Source organism: Bison bison, unplaced genomic scaffold (genome assembly GCF_000754665.1).
Source record: "Bison bison bison isolate TAMUID 2011002044 unplaced genomic scaffold, Bison_UMD1.0 scf7180017864097, whole genome shotgun sequence".
NCBI lineage: Eukaryota > Metazoa > Chordata > Mammalia > Artiodactyla > Bovidae > Bison > Bison bison.
The window spans coordinates 1,255,277-1,270,766 of record NW_011494669.1 but is presented as its reverse complement, the minus strand read 5'-3'; the positions used below and the strand labels follow the sequence as shown (position 1 = coordinate 1,270,766).

The 15,490-nt window shown below is 40.6% G+C and overlaps 1 protein-coding gene across 10 annotated transcripts in view; it reads right to left on the bottom strand.

Annotated features, from left to right (window-relative positions):
* Window positions 1–10,103: 10,103 nt before the first annotated feature.
* Window positions 10,104–15,490, bottom strand: part of STAMBPL1 (STAM binding protein-like 1) — a 53,089-nt gene continuing 47,702 nt past the window's right edge. For 8 of the 10 annotated variants that reach the window (XM_010838498.1, XM_010838496.1, XM_010838494.1 and 5 more), the window contains 3 exons: window positions 13,659–13,771; window positions 11,758–11,857; window positions 10,106–10,522 (listed from right to left, as the gene is read on the bottom strand). In XM_010838498.1, coding sequence (XP_010836800.1) covers window positions 10,466–10,522; window positions 11,758–11,857; window positions 13,659–13,771 — 270 coding nt within the window. In that variant the 3' untranslated portion in view covers window positions 10,106–10,465. Of the gene's footprint in view, window positions 10,523–11,757; window positions 11,858–13,658; window positions 13,772–15,490 lie in introns of all 10 variants that reach the window. The other 2 variants (XM_010838502.1, XM_010838493.1) reach the window with 2 other exon arrangements.

The following is a 15,490-nucleotide window of genomic DNA, read 5'->3' as shown; positions in this document are numbered from 1 at the left end:
GGTTCAGGTAAAGCGAACCAAGTTGACTGTGCTGTTGTACTTCATATTCACCACCAGAGGGCGCGAGCTCTCTGGTAAAGGCAAGGGCGTCTAGAACAAAGTATCTAGAAACTGGCGTGGCCAGAAGTAAAAATCAGGAAAACCAGAACGGCCCGCTGAATGTGCATTGGTGAAATGTTCTTTCCATATGAGCACCCAGAGGCAGTGCCTAAGCACCTTCTTCCAGTCATAGATCAGTAATTCCTCCCTTTGATTCCACAGATGCTAATGACGCAAAGGGCTGGACAGGTGAGAATTTCTTGTTGAGCCTCACATGAATCTCCAGAGGAGGGAAACCTAGCAACAGACAGGCTCGGCTGTTTCCTGAGTCCTCTTCTCTCCCCAAACTCTAACACTCCTTCTGTGAGCACAGAGTTTCCCACAACAGGCTTATATAGCCCTTGAAGATGACCTGGATTTCTAATAACATTTATTCATATCATGCAAGCTTTGCTGTGAGCATATGAGCAAGAGAAAACATTATTTTTGAAAAACAAATAATTCTGTTATCTCTGAAGCATCATTTGTGTAGTCAGGCTGAGTTTGAGTATTTTTTAGCAGGATTTCAAACAAAGAACATTCTGGAAGAAAATTTGTGATTACTGCAATGGCGGGGGCTGTCTGGGCTAACACACTCTCTATCTGCAACTAAGCTTATTCAAAAAGATAGGACAAAAAAGGAGAGAGAGAAAAGGGGATGGGAAAGCTGGGGAGATGGTTCTTCTGCATCAGAATATGAAAACCAGATGGTTATTTCATTCCTAGGAGAGCCAAGTCTATTCAGGTAGTGTTTGAAGAGCACATGCTAGAGATACAAAGAGCAAGTTTCTGCCTGGATGGAATTTACAATTTATGGAGAAAATGGACGTGAAACAAGTAGCAAAGGATTACAGAAGTGGAAACACATGGGGTATGAGCTCTTACGACTTCAGGAAGGCTTCCTGAAGCTCTTATAACTTCAGGAGGTGGGGCTTCAGCAGAGGCTTAAACAGCAAGAGTTAACTAGAATAAAAGGAGGGGGGATGAAAGGGTTGAGGCTGGACAAGAGAAAGTAGAGTGTACGGGAATGTTCCAGGCACAGGCAAGATATGGGAGAGGATGCTGCATATGTAGAAAAGAGAAGGCAAAGAACTGAACCTACATACAGACTTTAGAAGTACATGCTGTGTGCTTAGTCGCACAGTCGTGTCCGACTCTTTGCCATCCAATGGACGGTAGCCTGCCAGGCTCCTCTGTCCATGGGGATTCTCCAGGCAAGAATACTGGAGTGGGTTGCCATTTCCTTCTCCAGGTATCTTCCAGACACAGGGAACAAACCTGCATCTCCTGTAGTGGCAGGTGGATTCTTTTCTTTAGATGAGACTCTACAATAAAATTTTTACAATAAACAATTCAAGAAAAATGTAACTTTGCTTTAATTTTGTTCTTTTTTTTATACATCCACCTGATGGTTATAATCAAAGGACCTAGAGCACAAATAATATCTTCAGTTCAGTTCAGTTGCTCAGTCGAGTCCGACTCTGCGACTTCATGAATTGCAGCACGCCAGGCCTCCCTGTCCATCACCAACTCCCGGAGTTCACTCAAACTCATGTCCATCGAGTTGGTGATGCCATTCAGCCATCTCTTCGTCTGTCGTCCCCTTCTCCTCTTGCCCCCAATCCCTCCCAGCATCAGGGTCTTTTCCAATGAGTCAGCTCTTCACATGAGGTGGCCCAAGTATTGGAGTTTCAGCTTCAGCATCAGTCCTTCCAATGAACACCCAGGACTGATATCCCTTGGGATGGACTGGTTGGATCTCCTTGCAGTCCAAGGGACTCTCAAGAGTCTTCTCCAACACCACAGTTCAAAAGCATCAATTCTTCAGCACTCAGCCTTCTTCACAGTCCAACTCTCACATCTATACATGACCACTGGAAAAACCATAGCCTTGACTAGATGGACCTTTGTTGGCAAAGCAATGTCTCTGCTTTTGAATATGCTATCTAGGTTGGTCATAACTTTCCTTCCAAGGAGTAAGCATCTTTTAATTTCATGGCTGCAGTCACCATCTGCAGTGATTTTGGAGCCCCCCAAAATAAAGTCTGACATTGTTTCCACTGTTTCCCCATCTATTTGCCATGAAGTGATGGGATCAGATGCCATAATCTTAGTTTTCTGAATGTTGAGCTTGAAGCCAACTTTTTCGCTCTCCTCTTTCACTTTTATCAAGAGGCTTTTTAGTTCTTCTTCACTTTCTGCCATACGGGTGGTGTCATCTGTACATCTGAGGTTATTGATATTTCTCCTGGCAATCTTGATTCCAGCTTGTGCTTCTTCCAGCCCAGCATTTCTCATGATGTACTCTGTATATAAGTTAAATAAGCTGGGTGACAATATACAGCCTTGATGTACTTCTTTTCCTATTTGGAACCAGTCTGCCCTTCCATGTCCAGTTCTAACTGTTGCTTCCTGACCTGCACATAGGTTTCTCAAGAGGTAGGTCAGGTGGTCTGGTATTCCCATCTCTTTCAGAATTTTCCAGTTTCTTGTGATCCACACAGTCAAAGGCTTTGGCATAGTCAGTAAAGCAGAAATAGATGTTTTTCTGGAACTCTCTTGCTTTTTCCATGATCCAGCGGATATTGGCAATTTGATCTCTGGTTCCTCTGCATTTTCTAAAACCAGCTTGAACATCTGGAAGTTCATGGTTCGCGTATTGCTGAAGCCTGGCTTGGAGAATTTTGAGCATTATTTTACTAGCGTGTGAGATGAGTGCAATTGTGCGGTATTTTGAGCGTTCTTTTGCATTACCTTTCTTTGGCATTGGAATGAAAACTGACCTTTTCCAGTCCTGTAGCCACTGCTGAGTTTTCCAAATTTGCTGGCATATTGAGAGCAGCACTTTCACAGCCTCATCTTTCAGGATTTGAAATAGCTGGATTTTGATCATCTCCACTAGCTTTGTTCATAGTGATGCTTTCTAAGGCCCACTTGATAATATCTTAGTGGATCCCAAAATCTAGTGCTGTTTTTAAACAATTAATTCCTGCCATGAAAGTAGAAGCCACTTGCTCCTTGGAAGAACGTGCTTATATGCTCAGTCTCTAAGTCACGTCGGCTCTTTGTGACCCCATGAACTGTAGCCTGCCAGGCTCCTCTGTCTGAGAATTCTCCAGGCAAGAATACTGGAGTGGGTTGCCATGCCCTCCTCTAGGGGATCTTCCAAATCCAGGGATTGAACTACAGGCGGATTCTTTACCATCTGAGCTACCAGGTAGTACAATTTTCCAAAGTAAAGTTCATAACATTTTCCCTATGAAATGTCTGCCTTGAAATTAGACACTGATTACAAGCAATTAAGGCAATGTTGAAGTGAGAATTTTGGTATCTCTGATTTATTTCCCATTCCTGAGCATTTCCTCTTACAGGTTCAATTCTTCATTTCAATTTCAGAAATGTATCTGGGAAATGAATGCACTAATACCATCACCTCACTCTAATTTGTTCCTGATGACTTTAGCTATTCAGGCTGTTCTTCTTATGGTAACTTTATGCCCCTTAAAGACAGAAGAAATAAAAATGATTACCACTTACCTGGTTGTTCTTGTAACATGTTGTCTTCAAGGAAAACAGATGTTGAAACAGGCTCCTCTGGAGGGTAGTTAAAGACAGTTTTCAGTGGCCTAATGCTCAGGGATCCTTAAGCAGGTTTTCCATCATTGAGAAAAAGCATTGTTGTTCAGTCACTCAGTCGTATCCGACTCTTTGTGAATGCATGGGCTGCAGTACGCCAGGCTTCTCTGTCCTTCACTATCTCCCAGAGTTTGCTCAAACTCATGTCCACTGAGTCAATGAGTCACGCTGTAAAAAAGCATTGCAGTCACACCAAAAGATGCCCTTTTCATATTTCATATTCTTCTTAGACTGTGTCTTCTATTTCTTTCCCTCCACATGCAGTTTTGAACCTTATTCCTTGGTCCTTTCACTGAATCACTTCTCTCCGCCCCCCTCGACTACTGCTTTCAACTCTGCATCTGCTACAACAAAATACCTTAAGAAATGGCCTAAAATCATGTACTTCAACCTTCCTTTGTGAAGTGGCTTCACCTACTCAGACCAAAATATATTAAGCAGGCGAATCATTACCTCCAAATTTACAACCAGCCCTCATTCTTAAAAATAGAAGAAGTTATGATTTCAGATGGATGTTCTGATGTAATCTTCTCCCTTGTGAATGTATGTGAAAGTGAAAGCGTTAGTCTCTCAGTCGTGTCCGACTCTTTATGACGCCCTGGACTGTAGCCCAGCAGGCTCCTCTGTCCATGGGATTCTCCAGGCCAGAACATTGGAGTGGGTTGCCATTTCTTTCTCCAGGGGATCTTCCCGACCCAGGGATTGGTCTCCTGCATTGCAGGCAGACGCTTTACCAACCGAGCCACCAGGGCAGCCTGTGAATGTATAAACCAGTGCATTTGATGAAAAGCTAAAGTAGTATTTTAGAGTGCTGTTACTGTGAGTCTAGTTGATTGTTTGCTCTTATGCAGCCCAGAGTTGACCGTCCTTGATTTAAAAAAAATCTGCTTCTGAACTTAGTTCTAGTGAACTTGGTAAGGGCCTGGGATTAGTCACCCACAACAATAAAAGTGTGATAAGAGTGGATTCTAGAAGATTCAGATGCCTTCATCATTACTTCTGCTTTTATTATTAAGTTGACTTTGAAAGAATTAATAGTGAATTGCTCTGTCAAATGGAGAAGGAAATGGCAACCCACTCCAGTACTCTTGCCTAGAAAATTCCATGGAGGGAGGAGCTACAGTGAGATACCACATCGCACCTACTGGGATGGCTATAACAGTAAAAAATTAGGTTGTTGGCAAGGTGAAGAAATTGGAATCCCTGAACATCGTTGGTGGGAATATAAAATGTTTTAGCTGCTATGGAAAAGGTAAGGATAGAATTACGTGACCCTGCAATTCTACCACTAAATTTGTGCCCCAAAGAATGGAAAAAATACACTGAAACAAGTACATGCACACACAGGCTCATAGCAGCCCCTGATGCCCACAGCAGCCAAACAGGAGAAGCAACCCACATGTCCACTGATGGATGAATGAAAAGCAATGAGAAGGAATGCATTGCTGTATGTTACATGAATGGACCTTTAAAATGTTACACCAAGGGAAAGAAGCCAGACACAAAAGTTCACATATTGTATGATTTCAATTATATGAAATCTCTACAATAGATAAATCAGTAGAATCAGAATGCACATTGGTGATTGCCAGAGGTTGGGGGAGGGGCATGGGGATAAATGGCTCACTGGGTTTCACTTTGCAGAGATGCAAATGTTTTGGAACTAGACAGAGATGATGGTTGTACAACTCTGTGAATGTACTGTGACTGACTTGTTCACTTTAAAATGGTTAATTCTGTGTTATGTGGATTTCACCTCAATAAATTTTTAATAAAAAAGAAAAAATAATATATTGCACTGGAAAAAAAACATTGACAGGTATAAAGTTTTATTGCTGAAAAAAACCTGCAAAATCAGTTAATTCAGACACCTCGTTTCTATAGGTAAAGACCCCTGCCTAAAATCAAGAACAGGGTAAATGTCTTCCAGTTGTTTGTTTTTCTTAAGCATTAGCTTTCTATTAGGAGGAAACATAATGAAGCTTATCTTTTGCATAACCTATAAAAGCTTTTTTTCTTGAAAAACTGAAATTTTAAATATCCTCTTCAGATTCAAGAATACAGATTCACTACTCATTACATTGATACATCTGGAATACACCCATTCAATGACTAATTTGAGTAAACTAGTTTTTCATATCAACTCTTGTTAACGTGATGCAAATGAATAGTTAATCCTCCTTGATAGAAGTGAGACAAGACAAAACTAAACTAATTCTCTCCATTTGGTTTTAGAATGTCTTTTGGTCTAGATAATGCCCAAGACATTCACTTCACACAAATTAAGAAAAGTCAGTCTCCAGTATTCTAATTCTACCCTCTCTCTCCCAGGGTCCTTCTCTATTTTCCTGGTTTTTCTTTCATCCTCTGCATTTCCCAAACCCAACGAAACTACTGTTTTTGTCAGCTGCCCCCAAGAAAAATACATTCTTGCCTGGTGAAGAGCCAAGATGCTAAAAAAGGAAACAAATTTCTTAAAAAACAAACAAACAAAAAAACCCAGAAGAGTTCTTTGGTTGTCTTATCATATCTTAACCCACAATCACATGGTTGTCTTCACAATAAGTAATAAACTAAAGCCTTCCAAGAATAAGAAGATAAAATTTTACCTTTCTCCTTTTATCTTTGCCAAAGACATGACCTTTCTCACGCATCCTTCTCAGAGAAGGCATTTGCTTGCTAGGAAATTCTACAAGACATGCTGGAAGAAAAACATCTGCTTTTCACATTCCAGACAACTGTAGTGGCTTTTGCAACAGAAACTTCTATTTAAATCCAAACATTGTAACAAGGCAGTTGCCAGCATGACCAAGTGGCTGCAGCAGGGGATGAATTGAGGAGAAAAATACTGAGCCAATTCTAGGATGTGGCCAATAACTGACATTTTATATCAAATATAAATGCCATTTCCCCCACAGCCAAATTCTACTAAAAAGAAACCAGAAATAACTTCAGTAGCTGAGAATAATCCATAGGCATCTTGCTTTTCTCCTCCAAAACTGAAAAGGTCTGTGGAAAAGAGGATGATTTTTGCATGACAACAAAGAAAGTCATTTCTACTCCCTGAGGTGGGGTTGGGGTGGGGAAACAACTTCAGTAAATATTTTTGGAGTACTGTGCTGATTTGCTAGGGTGGCTATAACAAAATACCACGAATGGGTGACTTGATCTAAACAACAGAAATTTATTTTCTCACATTTCCGGAGGCTGGAACTTAGACATCAAGTTGTTGGTGTATTTGGTTTCTTCTGAGGTCTCTCTCCCTGCAGATGGCCGTCTTCTCCTTGCCTTCACAGGGTCTTCCCTCTGTGTCCGTGTCCTGAGCTCTTCTTTCATAAGGACCCAGCCACACTGGATGAGGGCTGTGTGCCGTGCTAAGTCACTCAGTTGTGTCTGACTTTTTGCAACCCCATGGACTGTAACCCGCCAGGCTCCTCTGTCTACGGGGATTCTCCAGGCAAGAATACTGTCATGCCCTTCCCCAGGGGATCTTCCCATCCCAGGGATCAAACCCAGGTCTTCCACTTTGCAGACATTTTTTTTTTTTAGCCAGCTGATTCACCAGGGAAGCCCCCTCTAGTGGCCAAATTTTAACTTAATTATGGGCTTCTCTGGTGGTTCAGAGGGTGAAGAATCTGCCTGCAAAGGAGACCCAGGTTTGATCCCTGGGTCAGGAAGATCCCCTGGAGCAGAAAAAGGCTACCCACTGGTAGCCTGGGAAATTCTATGACAGAGGAACCTGGCAGGCTATGGTCCATGCAGTCGCAAAGAAGTGGACATGACTGAGCGACCAAGTGCATGTGCACAGGCGTGTGCGTGGACACACACACACACACACACACACACACGTTGACCGTAGAACATGGGTTGACTATGGACAAATACTTAACCTCCTAATAGTCACATTGGATTAGGGAGCCCTCTAGTGGCCAAATTTTAACCTCTCTGTGAAAGTTCTATCTCCAAATACAGTCACATTCTAAAGCATTGTGGGTCTATGACTTCAACATACAATTTCTGGGGGGACACAACCAAGTCCATAATAAGTACATACCAGGTGCCAGGCGCTGAATACAGACAGCAGTAAACGCTGAAGGAAATTCTCAATATTCTGAAATGACCTATATAGGAAAAGAAGCTAAAAACGGGTGGATGTATGTTTATATGCTAGTAACTGATACATTTTACAACAGAAACCAACACAACGTTGTCAATCAACTATACTCCAATAAAAGGTGTAACTGGTTCTTTTTTCTACAGAAGCACCCATCTGAAAAGAAATGAACTATCTTTGCCTTTGATAGAAATGAACTATCTTGGAAATGAACTATCTTCTCCTTTGAAGGTAAGGAGGTGGCAAATGGGGATCTGGAATGGATTAATTTTCAAAAGAGTGAGTTGCACCGCCTGCCGGAAACGAGCTCTGCCAGAGGAAGCACTTCCAGGGAACATCTATGGTCACACCCACCGACATACGCTCACACTCACACTCGGAGAACCTCCAGGGTGACTCACAACCCAGCCCTCAGGGGTGTGGCCACATGTCTGATGACTCCTCTTTCAGACACAGAGACTCTTCCAGGCAGGGCAGGCCACAGGTTTTGCTGCCTTCAGCTCTGGGACAAGGTTCTCCCGGCAAATCTGGCTAGTTGGGTTTGCACCCAGCAATAAGAAAACCACACGCCCTTTAAGGGCAACTCTTCAAAATTTGTTTCAGGCCTGACATTTTACATCTCCTTGCAAGGGAATAAAAATGCCCAAAATGCTCCACTCCTTTAGGAGACATCATCTTTTTAATGAAAAATGAGTTGTCTAATTTGCTATTCAGAAGGGATATAATTGGCTCCAAATGGTCATAGTAGCTGTTTCTGTTCTCTCCAGAAAGCTAGGAAGCTAAAAGCTCTGGGCTTTCAGTTGGGTCCTTTCTAGCTCTAGGCACCATTTCATGGCCATAGTTTTTTCATCAGATGTTTCTCATCTTACATCCTTGCAATCTCTTAGGATACTTAGGATCTCTTTCTACTCTGAGGATATTCATTTCTCAATTCTGCCTAGTCCTAACAGTTGTTTTTACTTGAATAAGTTATATAATCTTTTCCTGTGATCAAGTATGTCAGGATCACACTGTCCTTAAATTCTAAGATGTTGGGGACAGCATCACTCAGGGGAAAGTGGGTTGTTTGTGGAGCCAGGTTCACAGAGGTAATTTGTCCTTAGCTGACAGAGACTATAGACTCAAGTCTCGGTGCCTCGAGCAGGCAGAGATCTGCTTCTGGGGTCTGGAAACTGAACTTTCCAAGCCTACGAGTTGTCATAGGCAGAAACAAGCCACTGAGCTGCCCACAGTGAATGAGAACTGGAGTAGAAGCTGGCTGCCATGGTATACTTGTATTAGGGAGCAGACAAGAGGAGGAGGAATGTTATTTCATCTAAGCACAGAGTGCAGGGAGTATTCCTCCAAGGATTACAGAAATCCTGGCACTAAAAAGTGGATGCTTGTACATGCAGACAAGAGCATTTAGGATACAATGCCAGGAGGAGGGTAAAATTTGGGAAAGCTGTGGTTGACAGGCAAGACTTTAAAAAGAGACATTAGATCAGATTAGCTTGCCTTCCTTTCTTCTCCCTTTCTTTTGGGCTAAATTTTCTTCATATTTCCACTCTCAGGGTTTTCCTACCAATTCAACTTGTCAATATACTCCATCAGTCCCTCTTTCCTTCTATTAATCCATTATCTTTCAATCCAGGTAAACACTATTATCCAGGTACCAGTCACAAACCCCATTCTAAGCCTATTGTATTCATGATACCCTATTCAGTTTAAACATATTTTTCTTCCTATTCCCTGTGCCTTGGTTTATATAAACACTTTTAATTACAAATGTTCTTTCCAAATGATTTTATTTCCTCTTTTTGGTTGAGAATTATCAGGATTTCCTATGCCTCATTCACCCCACTGACTTTTACAGAAATAGGTTTTACGGTTCCATCTGAGCCTTTTTTTTTTTTTATTCCTCTCAAGTGTCTCTGCTCTTACTCCTCTAAATCAAGTTCATGAATCACAGGTTATCTCAGGCCCTCCGACACCTGACCCCTGGATAGTAGCTCAGGCTCTGGTCTCCTACACTAAGATTGACTGCAGACTCTGAGCCAGGACTCCCTGGCACTGAAAATCACAGGATGGACTCAACTGTCTGCCGCTGAACTTCTTCTCACACTCTTCTTGACCACCCACAGGGAGAAGTTGCAGAAACAGATGGCCTGTCCTAGAGATCACCTGGTACTCAGAATTTCTTGTTTGGAACTGCATTTTACAGGGAAAAAAAAAAATAGTGAAACATGTGAAGCTCTGAAAACTCATGCAGAGGTCTCTCAAAATACCAGACAGTATAACTTTTAAAAACTATGAATCACTGTCTTGTACACCTGAAGCTTATATAATACTGTACATCAACTATACATCCAAAAAATAAGCTTAAAACCAGACATGTTGTTTGCAGCACAATTTATTATGTGGTCATAGTATTCAGGCACACTAATGGATACTGACAAATCCACTGTAACCTCTTAAGACAAAGCAACCCAAAAATAAAGCGTCAAAATGTGCAAAAGTAATAAATATCAAACTCTCTGATCTAAAATGTATAAATATAAAATATCAGTCATTTCTGGAAACATCTTAAGAAAATCCGGCAACCATGGGTCCATGGGTTAAGTGTCTGGCGCGGAGGGTGCTAATCTTCAGAACGTATCACCTCAGATCCAGCACGATTATCTTTATGTCTTTCACCAATACATGTCTGCATACCTAGGAAAGAAATATTGGCTTTAGCTCATAATGTTTAACATGATTCTCTCTAGAGGAGGAGTATGAATTTCCTGATCTAAAAATGTTCCTAATTTTGAAAAATATTTCCACTCAGAACAAACATAACCATATATACTCATTTTCAACAGCAAGAAAATATTCACAGAAGGTGCCAAGTAGCTTTCATGTTAAATAAATCCTAACTTCAAAATCATGTTTCTCTGATGTCTCAGACAGGGCAAAGCCAAGCAAACAGAAAAAGATGTATTCAGAGTTATACAAAGCTCATCAAAAAACAGGATTACAGTTTTCATTGAACTCTTATAAAAAACTAATATGGTCGTATCAAGCAGTAATAATTCAAGACACATTTAATCTCATTTTCTTTAATAACTGTTTGCTTTTGGGGACTCCAGAGAAAACTATAATTGCTTAAATATATATAGACACACATATATACAGTGATGGGAAGGAAACTTTATATGTAATCATGCTACAGAAATACTCTTTCCTTTGTAAATAAAATAATAACGACAAGACATCAGAAGGAAATACAAAGATTTTGATTAAGTTTTTGAGATAAGAAAACTCTAAACTAAGCAATAAAGGGTTTTATCCTATATCATACTGCTACTATTTCCCTCTTAAAAAACAGAGGCTTATTTGTTTTATAACTGGAGATTTCTACCTCTTAATCTTCATCTGTTTCACCCTGCAAACCCCCTCCCCTCTGTCAACCACCCATTTGTTCTCTATATCTATTACTGTTTTGTTTCTGCTTTTCAGATTCCACATATAAGTGAAACCATATGGTATTTGTCTTTCTCTGTATGATTTATTTCACTTAGTATAATACCCTATAGATCATCCCTGTTGTTGCAAACGACAAGATTGACTGTATTTTTTTATGACTGAATAATATTTCACTGTGTGCGTGTGTGCGTGTGTGTGCGTGTGTGTGTGTGTGTGTACATATACAACACCACATCTTTTTAAGCCATAGGGGTGTCATATACAGCATAAGGAATATGGTCAATAATACTGTAATAACTTAGTATGGGGACAGATGGTATTAGACTTACCGTGCTGATCATTTCATAAGGGATGAAAATGTTACTATATTGTACAACTGAAACTAACATATTATATCAGCTATATTTCAATTTTCAAGAAAAGGAAGGGGTGAAAAGTAAATACTGTGTACAGAAAATAATCAGCATTGTCTATCTACTCACACTGAACAACCTGGGGTCCTTGGTGTGTGGATGAAAGCCCTTCTTTTTACAAGCGGAAACCTCAAGCATGCCAGCGTCAGTGAGCCTGAAGATCCCGGTGCTAAATTTTAGAGAAAAAAGGTACAAAAATTAAGGATCATCTGGGCTTTGCAGATGTTTTATTTGAATGGCACATGCATACATATTCCTCAAATGGAATGGAGAAAGAAACTACAAACTATAAACTTTACAGTTTTTTTAAAAAAATCAATATTGTGCTGGCGGCCTAGAGGAAGACTGGAGAGACCAGTGCTAATGCTGAGTGCCTGAAGGATGGTAACGGGGCAGTGGGAGACCTCAGAGGAAAAGCCAAGACCCCATGGGAAGAAATTACAAGTGACGGATATTTCTATCCTCTATCCATCATGTATGCAGTCATACATAAAATGACCGGCATCCTCATTTTACTGCACTTCACTCACAGCCCTTTAATGATAGTGCGTTTTTTTACAAATTGAAGGATTGTGGCAACTTTTCATTAAGCAAGTCTACTGGAGCCATTTCCCAACAGCATCTGCTCACTTCAAATCTCTCTGTCACATTTTGGTAATTCTCACAATACTTCAAATTTTTTCATTATTGTATTTGTTATGGAAAAGCATGATCAGTGATCTTTGCTGTTACTTTTCTGACTTGGTGAAGACTCAGATGATAGCATTTCTGAGTAATATGGTTTTTTAAAATTTAAGGTATGTACAGTTTTTTAGACATAATGCTGCTGCTGCTGCTGCTAAGTCTGCTGCTGCTGCTAAGTCACTTCAGTCGTGTCCGACTCTGTGTGACCCCATAGACGGCAGCCCACCAGGCTCGCCCATCCCTGGGATTCTCCAGGCAAGAACACTGGAGTGGGTTGCCATTTCCTTCTCCAATGCATGAAAGTGAAAAGTGAAAGGGAAGTCACTCAGTCGCGTCTGACCCTTCGAGACCCCATGGACTGCAGTCTACCAGGCTCCTCAGTCCATGGGATTCTCCAGGCAAGAGTACTGGAGTGGGGTGCCATTGCCTTCTCCAAGCTATTGCACACTTAATAGACTTCAGTGTGAACCAAAGTTTTATGTGCACTGGGAAACCAAAACATTCATGTGACTTGCGTTAGTTGCTTTATCGTGGTGGTCTGGAACTGAATCTGCAGTATTTCTAAGGTATAACTCATATTTATACAGTCGCAGCAATATGTATTGAGTGCTGGCTATAGTTCCAGGCACCATGCTAAGCCCTTTACATAAACAATCATCTAGGTTCACCTTCACATTAATCTGTGATGGGCAGGTATCAGGGATCTGACAAGACTGAGGCTCACAGTGGTCACTAATCAAGCTGGGATTCCAATGGCTGACTCTTCTGCTCATAACTGTGCTGCAATAATCACTGTCCCCAAGACTTAAGATTTGGGAGATAATTAAGCTAAATCTGGAATTTTTCTTTCTTTTTTTATTGGCCACACTGTGTGGGAAGAGGATCTTAGTTCCCTGACCAGAGATCGAATTCATGCCCCCACGAATGGACGTGTGGAGTCCTAACCACTGGACCACCAGGGAATTCCGAGCTGGACATCTTCTCACAAAAGAAATCATACAACAGAACTAAGATCCCAAATGGCAAACTGAAACAACATCTGGTTTATCCACTTCAAGGTCACATTAACTAAAGAAAGAATTCCATGGTAATTCTACCATGGAAAAGATCTTAAAAAGCAAAAGACCGCAGAGCTGCACATATTTGGAAGCCAGCAGGAACCAACCTCTTTTCCCTAAGGGCATGGTGTACCTGCTTAGCCAAGGGCTTCAGCGTGGTGTGTGGGCACACCTAAACCCAGCAGCCCTAGGTGAAACCTTACTTAAACCCTCTTGAGTTACACTCACTCTTTATGCTTTGGTGAACAGACGATGGCAATGGCCTCTGGCAACATGAGCTGATAGGAACAGTGAGTGTGGAGATCAACACTGGATAAGAATGCAGTTTGGGTTGGATGTGTCTATAAAAAGAAAAGAGGACAATCTTATTGAACAAGCAACAGATAAGTCTTAGCCAAAACCAGAGCCTATTTCAAGAAAAAACTCTAGCTATTTGCTTTATATTTTTTACCACCATGAATCAAATAAGGGTTTTGAAAAATGTCTTACTGACATAATCCTTCCCTTCATACATCTATGGAATAACTAACTTTGAAAAGAGACTCTTGGGAGTGTTTATATACTTTCTGCTTACTGGGAAAGATAAAATTGGAGATTTGCCAGAGGCTTTAAATAGACCCTCATTTAATCATTGCAACTCATCTGGGAGATACTTATTATTAATATCTCAGTTTTATGTATAAAGATCCTGAGGTTCCTTTAAGTAACTTGCCTGCAAGGAACAGAACCTCAACTGCAAGATACTTAAGATATGAAACTGTGGACACAGAAGGAAAATTCTTGCTAAATATATCCCACTATGCTGGTGTCCTTTCATGGATCTCCGCCCCCTACAATAAGAGAAAGGAATTCTCAGAGCTGTTGAAGATGTTTGGCGCCCATCTTGCATGATGAGAGGAAAGGGGAGATTATAAATTAAAAGAACTATCTTCTAGGTTTTGGCTATATACGGAAGTGTTTATGAGAGGCAAATCAGAAGTCTATATTTGACCATGAAAAATGCATGTATTCATAATGATTTTTAAATTCACAATAAACTCCAACCACTTTCGAAAAGGAATGTGACCACTTAAATCATGAATCCAAGGCTGTATTCATGCGGGGTCCCGGCTTCCTCACTTACTAGTTGTATGACACTGAAAAAATTCTTTAACATCCTCAAACCTATGTCATCAGTTGTAAAATAACAATAATAATAATTTTCTTCATGGGATTACTATGAAAAGTAAATGAGACAACCAATGTAAAATTCATAGAACAGTGCCCAGTACACAGAAAACTGTCAAAATCATTAGCTGTTATGATTGCTCTTATTGCCGTTATTGTTATTTTAGCATTGTTATTAAATACTTCTCTATAAAGCAAGCAAAATAAAAGGTGGTTCTTTCTCAGTCTTTGGTGAGATGACTTGTTCCTACCCCAGGCCCAGTGTGAGACTGGATGGAAAAATGTATACCAAATAGGGAAAACATGGATAGCAAAAGTACCATGTCATCACCAATAACAACTGCTTCAATATTCTGGGTCCCTAGAAGAAAATGTGTTGAGAAATTCACTGACATATGAAGTCCATTATTATGTCCCTATTTTATGGAAGAAAAGCTGATGGTGAGATTGCTTAAATCACTTGCCAACATTCCTACAGTGAATTCTTAGCAGAGCTGATATTTAAACTCATGTCTTTTGATTTATAAGCCCTGTCCCGCTTCTACGGTGGCTTGGTAAATGTTGGAACACAAATATTTGGTCCCATTCCGTGGCTATATACACAACGGCACAAGTATCTGTGGCCTGTAGGGGAGGTATTTATACAATGGAGTGTATGGTCCCTATTTAACAAGTACAAACATTGTTTAAAAGAAACATTTTCAGAAAAATTTCTTAATCTACTTTAGACCCACAGCCAATGGAAAAGGAATATTAATAATTGTCTAATCACATTAGACAGATAAAAATCTGCCTAGGCCTCCATTAGACTACATAAAATCATTAAGACAAGCCAACCTGACTTCCAAAAGTTCTTCTTTTAACTTGGAATGGTAGTAAAAAAAGGATATTTA